The sequence below is a fragment of the Puma concolor genome, chromosome B1 (assembly GCF_028749965.1).
Source record: "Puma concolor isolate L17-30 chromosome B1, mPumCon1.1.hap2, whole genome shotgun sequence".
In the NCBI taxonomy this organism is placed as follows: Eukaryota; Metazoa; Chordata; class Mammalia; order Carnivora; family Felidae; genus Puma; species Puma concolor.
The window spans coordinates 128,363,199-128,378,239 of record NC_141670.1 but is presented as its reverse complement, the minus strand read 5'-3'; the positions used below and the strand labels follow the sequence as shown (position 1 = coordinate 128,378,239).

At 38.1% G+C, this 15,041-nt stretch overlaps 1 protein-coding gene across 3 annotated transcripts in view; it reads right to left on the bottom strand.

Annotated features, from left to right (window-relative positions):
- HPGDS (hematopoietic prostaglandin D synthase) overlaps positions 1 to 14,838 on the bottom strand; it is a 35,234-nt gene extending 20,396 nt beyond the window's left edge. For 2 of the 3 annotated variants that reach the window (XR_015250343.1, XM_086704574.1), the window contains exons 1-2: positions 14,689 to 14,838; positions 5,566 to 5,707 (exon numbers count right to left, since the gene is read on the bottom strand). Coding sequence is in view for 1 of the 3 variants with exons in the window: in XM_086704574.1 (XP_086560700.1) it covers positions 5,566 to 5,698 (133 nt within the window). In the remaining 2 variants the exon portion in view is untranslated. Of the gene's footprint in view, positions 1 to 5,565; positions 5,708 to 14,681 lie in introns of all 3 variants that reach the window. The other variant, XR_015250344.1, reaches the window with a different exon arrangement.
- Between the last annotated feature and the right edge of the window lie 203 nt (positions 14,839 to 15,041).

Below are 15,041 nucleotides of genomic sequence, written 5' to 3'. Positions count from 1 at the left end.
GGGACTCAGTTCTGAACTCGGCCAGTGAGCTTTATCTGCACTCAGAGTATTATCATTGAACTGACTACACAGCAATGTCTTTTTTTCTCTATGATCTTAAAGATACTAAATTTCCTCAAATAATTGGATGTGATAGAAGGAATAATCTATTCTCCACAGATTAAAATGATAAGTCCAAGGCCAATGTATGAAAACCATGAGGAGATAGATTCTAATTTTGTGTAAAGAATAGTCTTTTAAAAGTTTTCCTCCTTCAAAAATAAAAGTTAAAAAATTTTTTAAAAAGAACAAAAATAAATAAACATTAAAAAAAATTAAAAAGGTTTTCCTCCTTTTCTGTTTTCTGTTCTCTCTTTCCAGAATTTCACTGAGACATTAGACATCTTCAACTTGAGTCTCAATTTTTCTAATCTTTTTTCTCCATTTTTTATTTCTTTTTCCTCCTGTGCCTTCTGGAGGAGTTCTTACTTTTTTTTATCATTTTATCAATTTGACTTGTTTTGTCTATATCAAATTTTTAGTTTCAACACCTTTTTTGTCTCTGAACATTCCTTTTTATAGCATATTTGTTCACAATGTATAGAATATCTGTTCTCTTTGAGGATTTTCTATTTTTGAAATTTTTTTCTTGCTATATCATCCTGATGCCCTCAGTTGATTTTTCCCCCACTACTTCTTCATGTAGGTCTGTTTCATATTAGAGGCCTTCTAACAAATATCTATTAAATTTTGGTTTGCCATTCCTGTTTTAAATAAGTGAAAGGAATAAAAGCTAATTGGAACCTCAGTGGACATGGGAAGGGCTTACAAACAGACTGGGCTGGGCCGTGTCACTGAGATGCCCACCCGTTCAGTGTCTGCTAGACATTTCTCTTGGACTGACCAGCTTCCCTGGAGACAACACTTCGCATTTCCTGCCCGAGGGATACTCATTTGGTTGCAGCATTCTGACTGTAGAGCAGGGGATAAGGGCTTTGGGTCTCACTATTTAGTTTCTAGATTTCCGTTGAATCCTACCTATAGTATTGTGTCCTCAGACATGACTGGTGTCCTAGAATCCCCTGGGTCGTCCTTGATTGAGAGTAATCTCCATCCTTCTTCCAGGGTGGGAAAAAGATCTTGTGGTCATGCTGCTGCCTCACATTCTTCCAGTCAATCCTCTGTCAGTTCAGTTTTTAGAGTTCTCAGTTGCTTCCAATTCCTGAGAATTTGGGGGGATCCCTGGAGTGATTCAGCTTGCCTCCTCCTCCTCTAGGCTTATATTTGAGCATCAGTAGCCTACTAAGTCACCTTACCATTCTGTTTTTGTTAATGTTTATTTATTGATTTTGAGACAGAGAGGGCGGGGGGGAGAAAGAGAGAGAGAGAGAGAACAAGCAGGGGAGGGGCAGAGAGAGAGAGAGAGAGAGAGAGAATCCCAAGCAGCCTCCAAGCCGTCAGTGCAGAGCCTGACACGGGGGTGAACTCACAAACCGTGAGATCATGATATGAGCTGAGATCAAGAGTTGGTCACTTAACTGACTGAGCCACCTAGATGCCCCATCATCTTACCATTCTTGGACCTGTTTTCCAGCTTTGAGAATTTTGTGCTGTTATATTCAAGCTTGATTTCTTTGTCCTTGTAGGGCTTTGACTTTTTTTTTTTTTTTAAGAAGTACTTCAATGTTATTTCAAGAGAAAAAAAATGTCAACACCTGAGTGCAGTTTACCAGGTTTGACTTGGAAGAACTTCTTAATGGAAATATCCAATGATATTCTAGGTTATCACAGAGGGCAGGTCATAGAGGATTTCAAACACCAGCGAGCATTCCTAAGTCAGATGGGAGATGAGGCCAGCTAAAATATGTAATAAACTGCTTTTCAACATCTGCTCTTGCCTTTTTTCTCAAAGATATAAAATCCTGGATTTTCAGCTGAGCAAATGATTATCCACAATAACGTCAGCATTTCCCAGCTTCCCCTGTAGTAATGTATGACCACATGAATAAGTTCTTACCAAGGGGCTACAAGCAGAAGTGAAATGTAAAACTTTCTGGTCATGCTGTTGAAAGAAAGAGATATGCCCCTTTCCCTCTTAGACTTCCTGTGAGTTGAAATGTGGAAGGAGGGGGAGCTATCTTACACTATATAAATTAGACAACCAACAAGGGGTGGCAGATCAACAGAAAATAAGGAGCCTAATCTTTGACAACTTCATGGAGCAGCACCACTATACCAGCTTGGGCTTTTATGCAAAAGAAATGAATTTCTATTCTCTTTAGGCCATTTTTGTGTTGGGTGTCTGTTAAAGCATCTGAAACTATGAATATATATATATATATATATATATACATCCTAACCACCATGAACTTTAAAATTCCTTTCAACTCTAAGAATCTGTGAAAATATTAAGAAAATGTAGCAATTCCATTTTTAATAACATAATGGAAAGTCAAGGTAGAAGAGGGTATGAGGCACGCACAGAACTTATATCTAAAAACTAAAAGGCAGCATTTGTTATATGTAATGTCTGTGCAACTTGCTATCCATCTTGACTTCTTTAATGAATATAATTTAATTTCACCTATTTCATGTCCACAGAGTTAAAAATCCCATGTACAAATTCTGATGGCAGGGGGAGAGTTTGGATATTAATGAGAAAGTTTCATGATAAAAGGAAATGAAATAGTCAAGCCCTCCAGGGAAGAGTTCTCTGATAAGAAAAAGAGTGATTACAGGGGCAATGACTTTTAAAGAACTCATGTTTTTAAAAGGCATGTGGTGATATGTATTGTTAATATGCCAGTTATCCTGGTGTTAGTGGTTTTATTTATTTATATATTTATTTTAATATAATTTATTGTCAAGTTGGCTAGCATACAGAGCATACAGTGTGTTCTTGGTTTCTGAGGTAGATTCCCATGATTCATCACTTACATACAACACCCAGTGCTCATCCCAACAAGTGCCCTCCTCAGTGCCCATCACCCATTTTCCTTTCTCCCCCACCCCCATCAACCCTCAGTTTGTTCTCTGTATTTAAGAGTCTCTTGGGGCACCTGGGTGGCTTGGTCGGTTAAGCGTCCGACTTCTGCCCAGGTCATGATCTCGCGGTCTGTGAGTTCGAGCCCCTCGTCAGGCTCTGTGCTGACAGCTCAGAGCCTGGACTCCGTTCAAATTCTGTGTCTCCCTCTCTCTCTGCCCCTCCCCTGTTCACGCTCTGTCTCTCTCTGTCTCAAAAATAAATAAACGTTAAAAAAATTAAAAAAAAAAAAGAGTCTCTCATGGTTTGCCTTCCTCTCTGTAACTACTTTTTTTCCTTCCCCTCCCCCATGGTCTTCTGTTAAGTTTCTCAAATTCCACACATGAGTGAAATCATATGATATCTGTCTTTCTCTGATTTATTTCACTTAGCATAATACCCTCCAGTTCCATCCACGTTGTTGCAAATGGCAAGATTTCATTCTTTTTCATTGCTGACTAGTATCCCACTGTATACATAAACCACATCTTCTTTTTTTTTTTTTTTTTAAAGGAGCCATTATATGTGAGGCAGATTGCTTTTTTTTTTTTTTTTTTAATTTTTTTTTAACGTTTATTTATTTTTTGGGGACAGAGAGAGACAGAGCATGAACGGGGGAGGGGCAGAGAGAGAGGGAGACACAGAATCGGAAACAGGCTCCAGGCTCTGAGCCATCAGCCCAGAGCCTGACGCGGGGCTCGAACTCATGGACCGCGAGATCGTGACCTGGCTGAAGTCGGACGCTTAACCGACTGCGCCACCCAGGCGCCCCATAAACCACATCTTCTTTATCCATTCATCAGTTGACTGACATTTGGGCTCTTTCCATACTTTGGCTATTATCGATAATGCTGCAATAAACATTGGGGTACTTGTGCCCCTATGAATCAACACTCCTATATCCTTTGGATAAATTCCTAGTAGTGCTATTGCTGGGTCGTAGGGTAGTTCTACTTTTAATTTTTTGAGGAACCTCCACATTGTTTTCCAGAGTGGCTCCAGTTATTGGCATCTAGTGCAAATAACTTGGGCCACTGTATGAAATTGACCTGTGTTTGAAAAACAATTCTACCCTGCTAGGACTGTGAACGTAGATTACATAAATTCTGTGTGCTATAGCTATCCCAGCTATAAAATAGAAACAATAATACATCCCATGAAGGCAGGCTGGAGAAATTAAATGAAATGAGTCTGGGGAGTATCTACCAGGTGCCCGATAGTCTTCCAATACTCAATAGTTGTTTTCTTCAACTTCATCTTTATGCAAGTTTGTAATAACTTCATCACAAAAATGTGAATTTTAACCATACAACTAATATTTAGTTAGTATTTCTAGGTGGATTTCATGAACAAAAGAATTAGCTCATCTATTTTTTTCTTCATTCAGAAAAAAAAAAAAAAGCACCTAGGGGATGACTCACAATTTACTGAGAGCCACACACTTTTTAATGTAATAATATTTCTAATCCTTCCCCTTTGTCCTGAGTGCTAAGTAGCATGTTTTCATTTGGTTACCTGCCCAATTCGTCAATTTGCTCTTTCTTCTGATCAAACATCCTAGTTTTGCTCACATATCCATCCTTCTTTTGAATAGTCACATGCTGCATGAAAATTGATTCCACCCCCAACTTCAGAGGTAGATTAGATGGTTCAAGGTACTTCTTATCTGCTTTGTCGGTTCACACGCAGACACATAACCCAATTTGAGCCAGTGAGACATGACAAGTTTGCCGACGTCTTCTGGGAAAGATTTTCTTCACTCAACATTTATGGAAGCAGTGCTCTTTCTCTCTCTCACATATCTCTCGACATTCCTGTTCAAGGCTGTGGGGCTGGAACCGCAGCAACCTTATTGTTACTTGTTCCATGATGCCGCCAACACACAGAAGAAAGTCATCTCTTGAAACCTGTCCTATTTCTGATTTTTGGTTATCTGAGACAACTAATTTCCTTGTCATCTAAGCGATTTTGAGGTCGGTTTTCTGTTAGAGCAGCATATCTGATCCCTTGTCAAAACATTATAGGTATCTGCAGTGAGCCCATCCAATTCCAATTGTCAAGAATAATGACTTTGGTATTCCCCATTTCAGCTCTTCTGACACAGCTTTGTATTGTTTATATATTCTTTCTATGAGGTTTGTGTTTTCACCTTGAATAGAAAATTTTGGGGGCCACCTAGCTTCTCAATGTAAAGCTAAATCAGATTTAAAAACCTCTATTTAAAAAAAAAATAATAAATGGGACACCTGGGTGGCTCAGTCAGTTAAGTGTCCGGCTTCAGCTCAGGTCATGATCTCGCGGTTCATGAGTTCGAGCCCTGCATCAGGTTCTGTGCTGGCATCTCTGAGCCTGGAGCCTGCTTCGGATTCTGTGTCTCCCTCTCTCTCTGCCTCTACCCCACTTGTGCTCTGTCTCTCTCTCAAAAATAAATAAGCATTAAAAAAATTTTTAATCAATAAATAAAAAAATTAAAACCTTTCTTTTTTTTCATTTCCCTGAGGAAACACAGAAAGTTCTGGAAATATATTTTCCCTACATTTTCATGAACTATTTGTGCCACTTACTTGATTTGACTTCAGACCAATCAGCTTGTTCTATTCTGTGGTCTTCATACTTTATGTCCAAATATGCAAATATATATCGAATGATTTCCGCTCTCCCCCTCATATTAAAATAAGTGAGTTTGTAGTTTGGCATGGTGGGATTCTGGAAAAAGAAAATTTGAAGATTATTTTAGCAGCCCTCTAGGGATGTTTTGATATTTTTCTTTGGGGATTTTTTCAAAACTTTATGGCATCTTTTGAAATAGCTGTAGATATTAGAGAATATTTCAAAACCTGAATTATAAATCACTATCCTAATAACATATGGGAAAGACTTGTTAGAAGATCATGACTACCTCTTTAAGAATTAGCTGGAACATTCCAGTGAAATAATCAAACTCAAATTTTACTTACAAAAAAAATTCAGTGTGAGAGGGTATCTATACACCAACCTTCAGAGGACAGAGTCTGAAACTTTCCGTTTTTTCCATTTTAAGCTGTTTTTTTTTTCCTGCCTTTACTCACTTGTAGACAGCTGGATAAGGATTTCGTGAACAGGGTACATGCAAGGGGAATGTGAGCCAGCCCTGCCAACCTGAGCTGGCCATCGCCTCCCTTCTCTCGCCCATGGCATTTCCCTCTAGGAATCAAAGGCTTAGGGAAACACTGCTCTCTTTTCTCTTTTACTGCATGCATGCTGCTGGGTTTTATTGGGATGCTAGCACCCCGCAAACAGAACCCACCTTGGTGACCTTTGTTGGGAGGGGGCAATGGGAGGCATATTTCTCTGTACCTCCCGTAGAGGAGCAAGGAAGAAAGAAAGCAACTTTCTTACATTTCATAAAGTTTGCTAATACTGGCTACATTGGTTAGATGTAGGTCGTTATAATTTCATGAGTTTTCTGTGATTTGTATCATCTCATTTCCATTGTTTATAAACGATTAATGATTTCAAGCACTAATGGTAGAATGTCTTGTAATTTTTTAACGATCAGGTAACCTAGAAAGAAACATTTTCATTTGAAATTCAGCTCTTGCACTAAGTTGCTGTGTATCTTTGGACTAGTCAACAAAATCTCTCTGAATTTCAAAGTCCATTTTTTGGAAGTAGAGATACTAATATGGACTTGGAGATGTACTGAGGTAGTACAGGTAAAGCGTTTCACACAATGCCAGACGCTTAATAATTATTAGCTATTGACGATAATAACTCTGAGTTAATTCTATAGTCAAAAATAACCACTGTGAATACAGTACACTAAAAACAAATAATGTTCATAGTAATTACATGAATAGAAGTCGTAAAGAATAATTATTTTTTAACTTTTTATTTTTGAAAGAGAGAGCATGAGTGGGGGAGGGGCAGAGACAGAGGAGGACAAAAGATCGAAAGTGGTCTCTGTGCTGACAGCAGCGAGCCCCATGCGGAGCCTGAACTCACGAACCGTCAGATCGTGGTCTGAGCCAAAGTCACACACTCAACCAACTGAGTCACCTAGGTGCCCCAACAATTATTTATTTTAAGTGGTAAGTTTAAGTAGTTTATTTTCTGCTAGGGAAGTTTTTCAAGGATGTTAACGGAATAGTAAATAAAAAGAAAAGTTAGGCTGAAGTCTCAAAACAAAATTCTATCTGAAATCACACCACATAAACGGTCAAACACAAACCACAAAAATCTAGATTGCCAAGTTTATGCACTCCCAGTATCCCGCTGTGGTGCAGATGACCACAAACAGCTGTCTGGTTGCCTATTGAGACCCCTTCAAGATCCAGGAAACAATGGTGACGGTAATTTCTGGTGAATCCATTTCTCTGGGCCTGGGTTTTCCCCGTCCAGGTATTGTGGGTGGAGGTGATGCTCCTTGCTAGAAACTCAGTCACCCTGAACATTCCACAAGCCATCCTACTCCTGTTGGCCAGTCCAGTCCGTGTCCAAGTGAAATGTGGCACATGCCTCGCATATCAGGTATGTGAGTTAAAAATTCACTGGAGTGAACTAATAAAAATTCCAAGGTACAGAGCCCCCAGTTCTTTGGGGGAGAAATATGCATACAAGGAGTTCAAATTTGGGGGACTAAGTTAAACTTAATGTTGAGCTTAGAAATAAATAGTGGGAAAAACATGAGAGTATAAAAATAGTAAAAAAGGTAAAGTAATAAGCTTCCTTCTGAAAAAAAAAAGGAATAGTTTATGTAATCACAATAAACGGGACACTCTTTTTCTTTTAAGTTTACTTGTTTATTTTCAGAGAGAGAGACAGTGGGGGAGGGGCACAGAGAGAGGGTGACACAGAATCCCAAGCAGGTTTCATGCCGTCAGCACAGAGCGCAATGTGGGGCTTGATCTCATGACCTGGGGATCAATACCTGAACCTAAGTCAAGAGTCGGTCACTCAACTGACGGACCCACCCAGGCGCCCCAAGGAAACATTCTTATCTAGGAAATAAAAAGCATAATTGTTACAACTCCTTGATCTAACAGTTCTAAATCTCAAAAGAACAAAAAGAGTCTTCAGAGTGGAAAAAATGTCATTCTTGGTCAGTTTTTATTTGAAGAACATTGTATACAACTTTTTTTTATTGATTTTTGCTGTGTGGGTCAATGTTACCTCAGCAACAAAGAAATTATGTGTATTTTCCTTATGAGCATTATATGAATATGTAGATTCACATACATCCATTATGATCAATGTTAAAAAAAATAAACATGACTTTTTATCATTTGGTCAAATGCTACATAAATATCAGTGTCCACCTCCTAATTCTGCATGAAAACAAAGGCACTTGTTATTGTTCATTTGCAAAAATGTGCCATTTTATATTGTATTTCACTCAAGTAAAGAAGACATTTAAAAAAGTCCTTAGTATAAGTTGGCAGCTATCTACAGTTCTCTGCAAATATATCTTTAAATCTAAGATTGGGCACAGGTCCATGAACAACTGACAAATGCTTATCTTTCAAGATAGAACATCCTTTCAACAGTTGTAACTCATTGATGAGGCTGTACTTACACAACACATTCCTGTAGTTAGTTGCATAATTATATTTTCTATTGAGTGAAAGTCTAGTTTTCTTGATTCTTACAGCTACAAAATTCCAAACTTGAAGACTTTTGTTTTTCAGGACATATGTGCACATTTTATAACATGAAAAATAAGTAAATGTAAATGCAATTGCAAACATCTACGAAGTTTAAAGATCCTTTCTATATTTCATAAAGTTTTTGCATAAAAACTAACCGAAGAAATTCCAAGTAAATGTTTGTATGGTGAAAATAGACAAGGAAATTTACAATAGAAGCTAATGAGAACTATAGAGCATAGTGTCTGGAAGATTTTTGTTCCTTGTACTGCACTCAGCAGTCTATTTCTGTTACAATAACCTCACTTTGTTAAAGCCTTCATTTCATAAGGACGATAGGCTAGAAGGATGAAGGTAAGGTACATCCCGCTCCCACAATGGATGCAGTGAGGAATGCACTTAAGGGTTGAGTAGGTCAGTGGCAAATCACTTAAGGGTTGAGTAGGTCAGTGTGGTTTGCAGGCACCGTGCTACTTAGTATCTAAATGGCCTTGGGCGAGTTACCTGTTCCTAGTTTTACTTTCCTCACCTGCCAAGTGGTAATGAAAATATTGTGTAGAAAGTACCAATACAATACTTGGCACACAGTGTACATTCAGAAAGCAAAGCAGGAAGGATGAAAAGGGAGGGCGGGAGAGAGGAAGACAGGGAAGGACAGTTCCCACCCTAGTTGAGGTTCAAGCCCAGCTGTGTGTAATTTGATTGGATTCTGATCCTCAAAGCACATAAAAATAAAAGTAAGTTAAGGATAAAAAGAAAAATACAGTGTCAGGATTAAAAGCCAAGACAAACTTTGCCTGGAGCAAAGCAAACAGACACCAAATACAGTAAGCAGGACCCTGAATTCTGAGAGAGGCAGTGACCATTGAGGAAGGTAACTCCTTTGGAAAAAAGGAGAATAAAATCCCCCACACAAATGAGAGACTGTAGGGAAGCACTGCTTGAAACTAGGGCCTGGTGGGCTCTTACAATCTCTAAAAGGTCAAATTGTAAACCTCTAGTAAAAGTGAAAACAAGGAAAATATATGAAAAGTCACAAAAAATTAATATTATAAGCAAAAAGGGTCATAACAGCAGATGAAATAGATCATTAAAAATCATAAGCTAATGGGACACCTGAGTGGCTGAGTCGGTTAAGTGACCGACTTCAACTCAGGTCATCATCTTACAGTCCGTGGGCTCGAGCCCTGTCAGGCTCTGTGCTGGAGCCTGCTTCGGATTCTGTGTCTCCCTCTCTCTCTGTCTCCCCACCCCTGGCTCGAGCTCTGTCTCTCTCTCAAAAATTAAAAAAAAAAAAAAAATTAAAAAAAAAATACAGTAAAAAAATCATAACATGACATGTAACACGACAAATAACTGAACACTTAAATGGAAAGATTTTGAGAAATATGTAAACTAACACAAGCAAATAAAAAAACTGAAAGCCTGCATTTAACACTAACCAGTGAAGAAATTGCTTGGTAATTACCCATTGGTAATTATCCATTATGTAATGAATGGAATTAGTTACATTCATGAAAGACACCAGACCGAGAAGAAAACTTCTTTAACCTATTAGAGTCTCTTTTTACAAAAACAAAAAACAAAAAACAAAAAACAAAACTTAGAGCAAACATACATAATGGGAAGCCGATAGAAGCATTTTCTTTAATGTCAGGAATAACGAGAGCCTCACTACTACTCTTACTGTTCAACATAGTCCCAGATGCCTAGCTACTCAGTAAGATAAGACAACAATAAACAACATATGCAAGGAATGGAAAGGCAGAGACAAAACTGTCCTTATTTGCAATCAAAGTTATTGTTTGTATTTAAAATTCAAGAGACTCTCTGGATAAACCTGAGCCTGAATTTCAAACAGAAATGCTAAGGACCAAAATAGCCAAGACAAATGAAAAGAGCAGAGGGAGAGGACTTGACCTACCAGACTGCAAGACTTACATAAAAAAACAAAACAAAAAAAAAACAAAAAACAACTTGCAATTAGGGTAATGTGATCTTTGTTCAGGACCAGACACACAGAGGTGCATAGAGCCTTTAACAGAATCTCAGATATATGACCAAGATGACATGACAGTGAGAACATAATGGGGCTAGACTGAAATGGTTCTGAGACAAAAGAAGAAGATATACAGAATTAGATCCCAATTTCACACAATACATAGAAAGAACACCGGATGGATTATACCCCTAAGTATGATTGGACTGGCCTAAGCAAATTCCAGTGTCATGCTGTTCCCTGTCAGTTTCATTTCTGAGCCTTTCCACTATCACTACACGTTAAGAATCCCATGTAGGAAGGGGCGCCTGGGTGGCTCAGTCAGTTGAGCATCTGACTTCCGCTCTGGTCATGATCTCACTGTTCGTGGGTTCAAGCTCCACATTGGGCTCTGTGCTGACAGCTCAGAGCCTGGAACCTGCTTTGGACTCTGTGTCTCTCTCTCTCTGTCCTTTCCCCACTCGTATTGTCTCTCTCTGTCTCTCAAAAAAGTGAATAAATGTTAAAAAATAAAAAAAAAAGAATCGTATGTAAGGAAAGCTGTATATATTTCCTGAAATGATACAGAAACAAGAAGGAAAAAGATAAACTGATCATGCTTAAAGCTTTCCTTTATAACTGAAGCTAGCCACTGGCTTCCTTCCATTCTGAAGAGAGTTATTTAAAATTACTGATTATCAGAAAAATAAAAAAACCACTTAGAGTTGTGTTTGAAAAACAAGATATGCTCAACGTCACTCCTCATCAGGGAAATACAAATCAAAACCACACTCAGATATCACCTTACGCCAGTCAGAGTGGCCAAAATGAACAAATCAGGAGACTATAGATGCTGGAGAGGATGTGGAGAAACGGGAACCCTCTTGCACTGTTGGTGGGAATGCAAATTGGTGCAGCCGCTCTGGAAAGCAGTGTGGAGGTTCCTCAGAAAATTAAAAATAGAGGGGCGCCTGGGTGGCGCAGTCGGTTAAGCGTCCGACTTCAGCCAGGTCACGATCTCGCGGTCCGTGAGTTCGAGCCTCGCGTCAGGCTCTGGGCTGATGGCTCAGAGCCTGGAGCCTGTTTCCGATTCTGTGTCTCCCTCTCTCTCTGCCCCTCCCCCGTTCATGCTCTGTCTCTCTCTGTCCCAAAAATAAATAAATGTTGAAAAAAAAAAAATTAAAAATAGACCTACCCTATGACCCAGCAATAGCACTGCTAGGAATTTACCCAAGGGATACAGGAGTCCTGATGCATAGGGGCACTTGTGCCCCAATGTTTTTAGCAGCACTCTCAACAATAGCCAAATTATGGAAAGAGCCTAAATGTCCATCAACTAATGAATGGATAAAGAAATTGTGGTTTATATACACAATGGAGTACTACGTGGCAATGAGAAATAATGAAATATGGCCCTTTGTAGCAACGTGGATGGAACTGGAGAGTGTGATGCTAAGTGAAATAAGCCATACAGAGAAAGACAGATACCATATGGTTTCACTCTTATGTGGACCCTTAACAGAAACTTAACAGAAAGTCTATGGGGGAGGGGAAGAAAAAGAAAAGAGGTTAGAGAGGGAGAGAGCCAAAGCATAAGAGACTCTTAAAAACTGAGAACAAACTGAAGGTTGATGGGTGGTGGGAGGGAGGGGAGGGTGGGTGATGGGTATTGAGGAGGGCACCTTTTGGGATGAGCACTGGGTGTTGTATGGAAATCAATTTGACAATAAATTTCATATATTGGAAAAAAAATAAAAAAATAAAAATAAATTAAAAAAAAAAGAAAAATAAGATATACAGTTTCTTAAAGAACATATAAATGATGAATAATACATACCCTGGATAGAAATTTTCACATATGAACTCACACAGATGTAGCCATTAAATTCAAAAGAAGATTTACCTTTTAATATATGCTAAACTTATTTAGAAAGTACACCTTTGATATGACAATAATAGTGTTTTTGAAAAGTTCTGTCTTGTGTACTTTCTTTCTTCCTTCTGGTTTATAGCTCTTTTTCCTTTTTTTCTTTCTTTTTTTTTTTTTAATGTTTACTGATTTATTTTGAGAGAGAGATAGAGAGGCAGAGAGAGAGGGAGAGAGAGAATCCCAAGCAGGCTCCGCAATGTTAGCACAGAGCCCGACACTGAACTCAATCTCACAAACCGTGAGATCATGACCTGAACCAAAATGATGTGCCAGACACTTAACTGACTGAGCCACGCAGGTGCCCCTGTAGCTCTTTTTACTTTATGTAACACTGATACATTTCAGCTGATTAATAACCACAAAACACAGGCGTATTCAGTCCCAGAGGCAATTTTAATGCAGTCATTGATAAAATATAAACTGTAAAAAACCATTTCATTTTAACTAAGCTGATATCCTATTCTGTACATCGCTATAAGAGCCCAGTAAAACAGTATCAAAAATGCTAATGTCTGCGCCAGAAAGGAGATAACAATCCAAACTCAACTCTGGCAAAAGAGGCTAATATTCAATTACTATGTTATGCACTTAAAAGATTTCAGCAGATAACTGAAAAAAAGGAATTGAATTTTTGAAATAATTTCGAAGAATAGAAAAACTTACAAATAGGAATTAAGTATTAGCCATTTTACAATTCACTTCAAAACCTAAACACTATTTATTTTTATTTCACTCATAAAAGTGTTGGTCTACATGAGCTCTTACTCTTAAATAAAAGGAAAGTCAAGCATACTTGAGAATAATGCAATAACCTACACATTTGAAGTATAAAAACACAAATTATTTGTGAATTTGCCAACAGTTCTTTGCTGTATCTCAACTTGACCAATGTTTAACCTGTACAAATGTACTGGCATAGAGTACATAGAGTAACATTTGTACTTCCATTATATAGACTGCAGTGTTTTGAAATGCGAACATTGGATTCAGAGAGCAATCACATGAGATGCTATTGTCTACATAAGAACTTCTTGCACATTATGACCTTAAATAACAGTACTGCATTACCTACTAACAGTTGGTGGTAGAGAATGTTGATTTCCTTCACTCACAGAGTCCCTGAGCATTTCTAGTTCAGTTCTGGAAAAGTTGCCAGGTTGGAGTTAAATTGTAGGACTACAGAGAAATATCAGCATTTTTGTTAACTGAGTATAATATTGATTTCAGTCAAACCCTGAATGTTTAATTTCACATTGGCAGGCCAGGATTTCTATTTTCCCATCAAAGACCAATGAAATATCATTTTAAATGGCTGCCTCACATTAAAGCCAAGGCAAGAGGAATAATTGAAATATCCTTTGGGAGCTGTGAGTCCAAATTCTTAGCCTGGAGTAAATGTGTTAAATTATCTTTGAAACCAAATGATGATAGAATGTAATTCTTGGCAAAACATGAAGACATTTCAACAAAATGAGCCTTAAAGTGACAGAAAATATTACAAAAAAAATCCAAGAGAAAGAAAGAAGAAAGAAAGAAAGAGAAAAGAAAGAAAGAAAGGGAGAAAGAAAGAGAAAGAGAGAGAAAGGGAGAAGAAAGAAAGAAAGAAAGAAAGAAAGAAAGAAAGAAAGAAAGAAAGAAAGAAAAAGGAAGGAAGGAAAGAAGGAAGGAAGGAAGGAAGGAAGGAAGGAAGGAAGGAAGGAAGGAAGGAAGGAAAAGGGAGAAAGAGAAAGGGAGAAGAAAGAAAGGAAGAAAGAAAGAGAGAAAAGAGAGAGAAAAGGAGAAAGAAAGAAAGAGAGAAAGGGAGAAAGAAAGAAAGAACTTCCGCTTCATACATTAAAAAACATCACTTGTACTGACTGTATTTTGTATGTTAAAGTCTACTTAAAGGATCTTTTTAAATCTTTTAAAATCTTTAAAAATCTTTAAAAATCTCCAGTACCTATATTTCTCTTAGAAATTACTGTTTGATTTCTATTTGGCCACTAACATAGGGAGGATCTGCATGAGACCAGATCAGAGGGAGTGGCACAGTGAAAAGAGGTCATCAGAAAGTTGCTCAGTCACACACAAATTTGACAGTAATAAAAATAAGCACTAAGATGAAGAGAGAACACTCTCATTTCATATCTTTATAGAGTTCAATCTTACCACTTACTTGTGCTATGTTTCTGTGGAGTCTCTAGTATCTTCTATGCCCTCATAAGTGACTGCATCTTGGGTTTATATGATGAGTCACAGTCACAAGCCAATGAGAGTCAAGACGACTTACTTCCACCCAAGTGTCTTCCTTCATTTCTCAGATGAAATATGCTCACCAAACAGTCCCGCCTGCAAAGACTTCTGGTTATTCTTGGCATTTGATAGGCTCTCTGTGTGTAAATATTCTAATGTATTTGCATTCAATAGATAGAATCAAAGTTACAGGTGCTGACATGTGTCTATTGCTACATGCTCATTTATGTTTAAAGTTTTACACCGCAGGCTCCTGGAGAATGAGACAACTGGAAT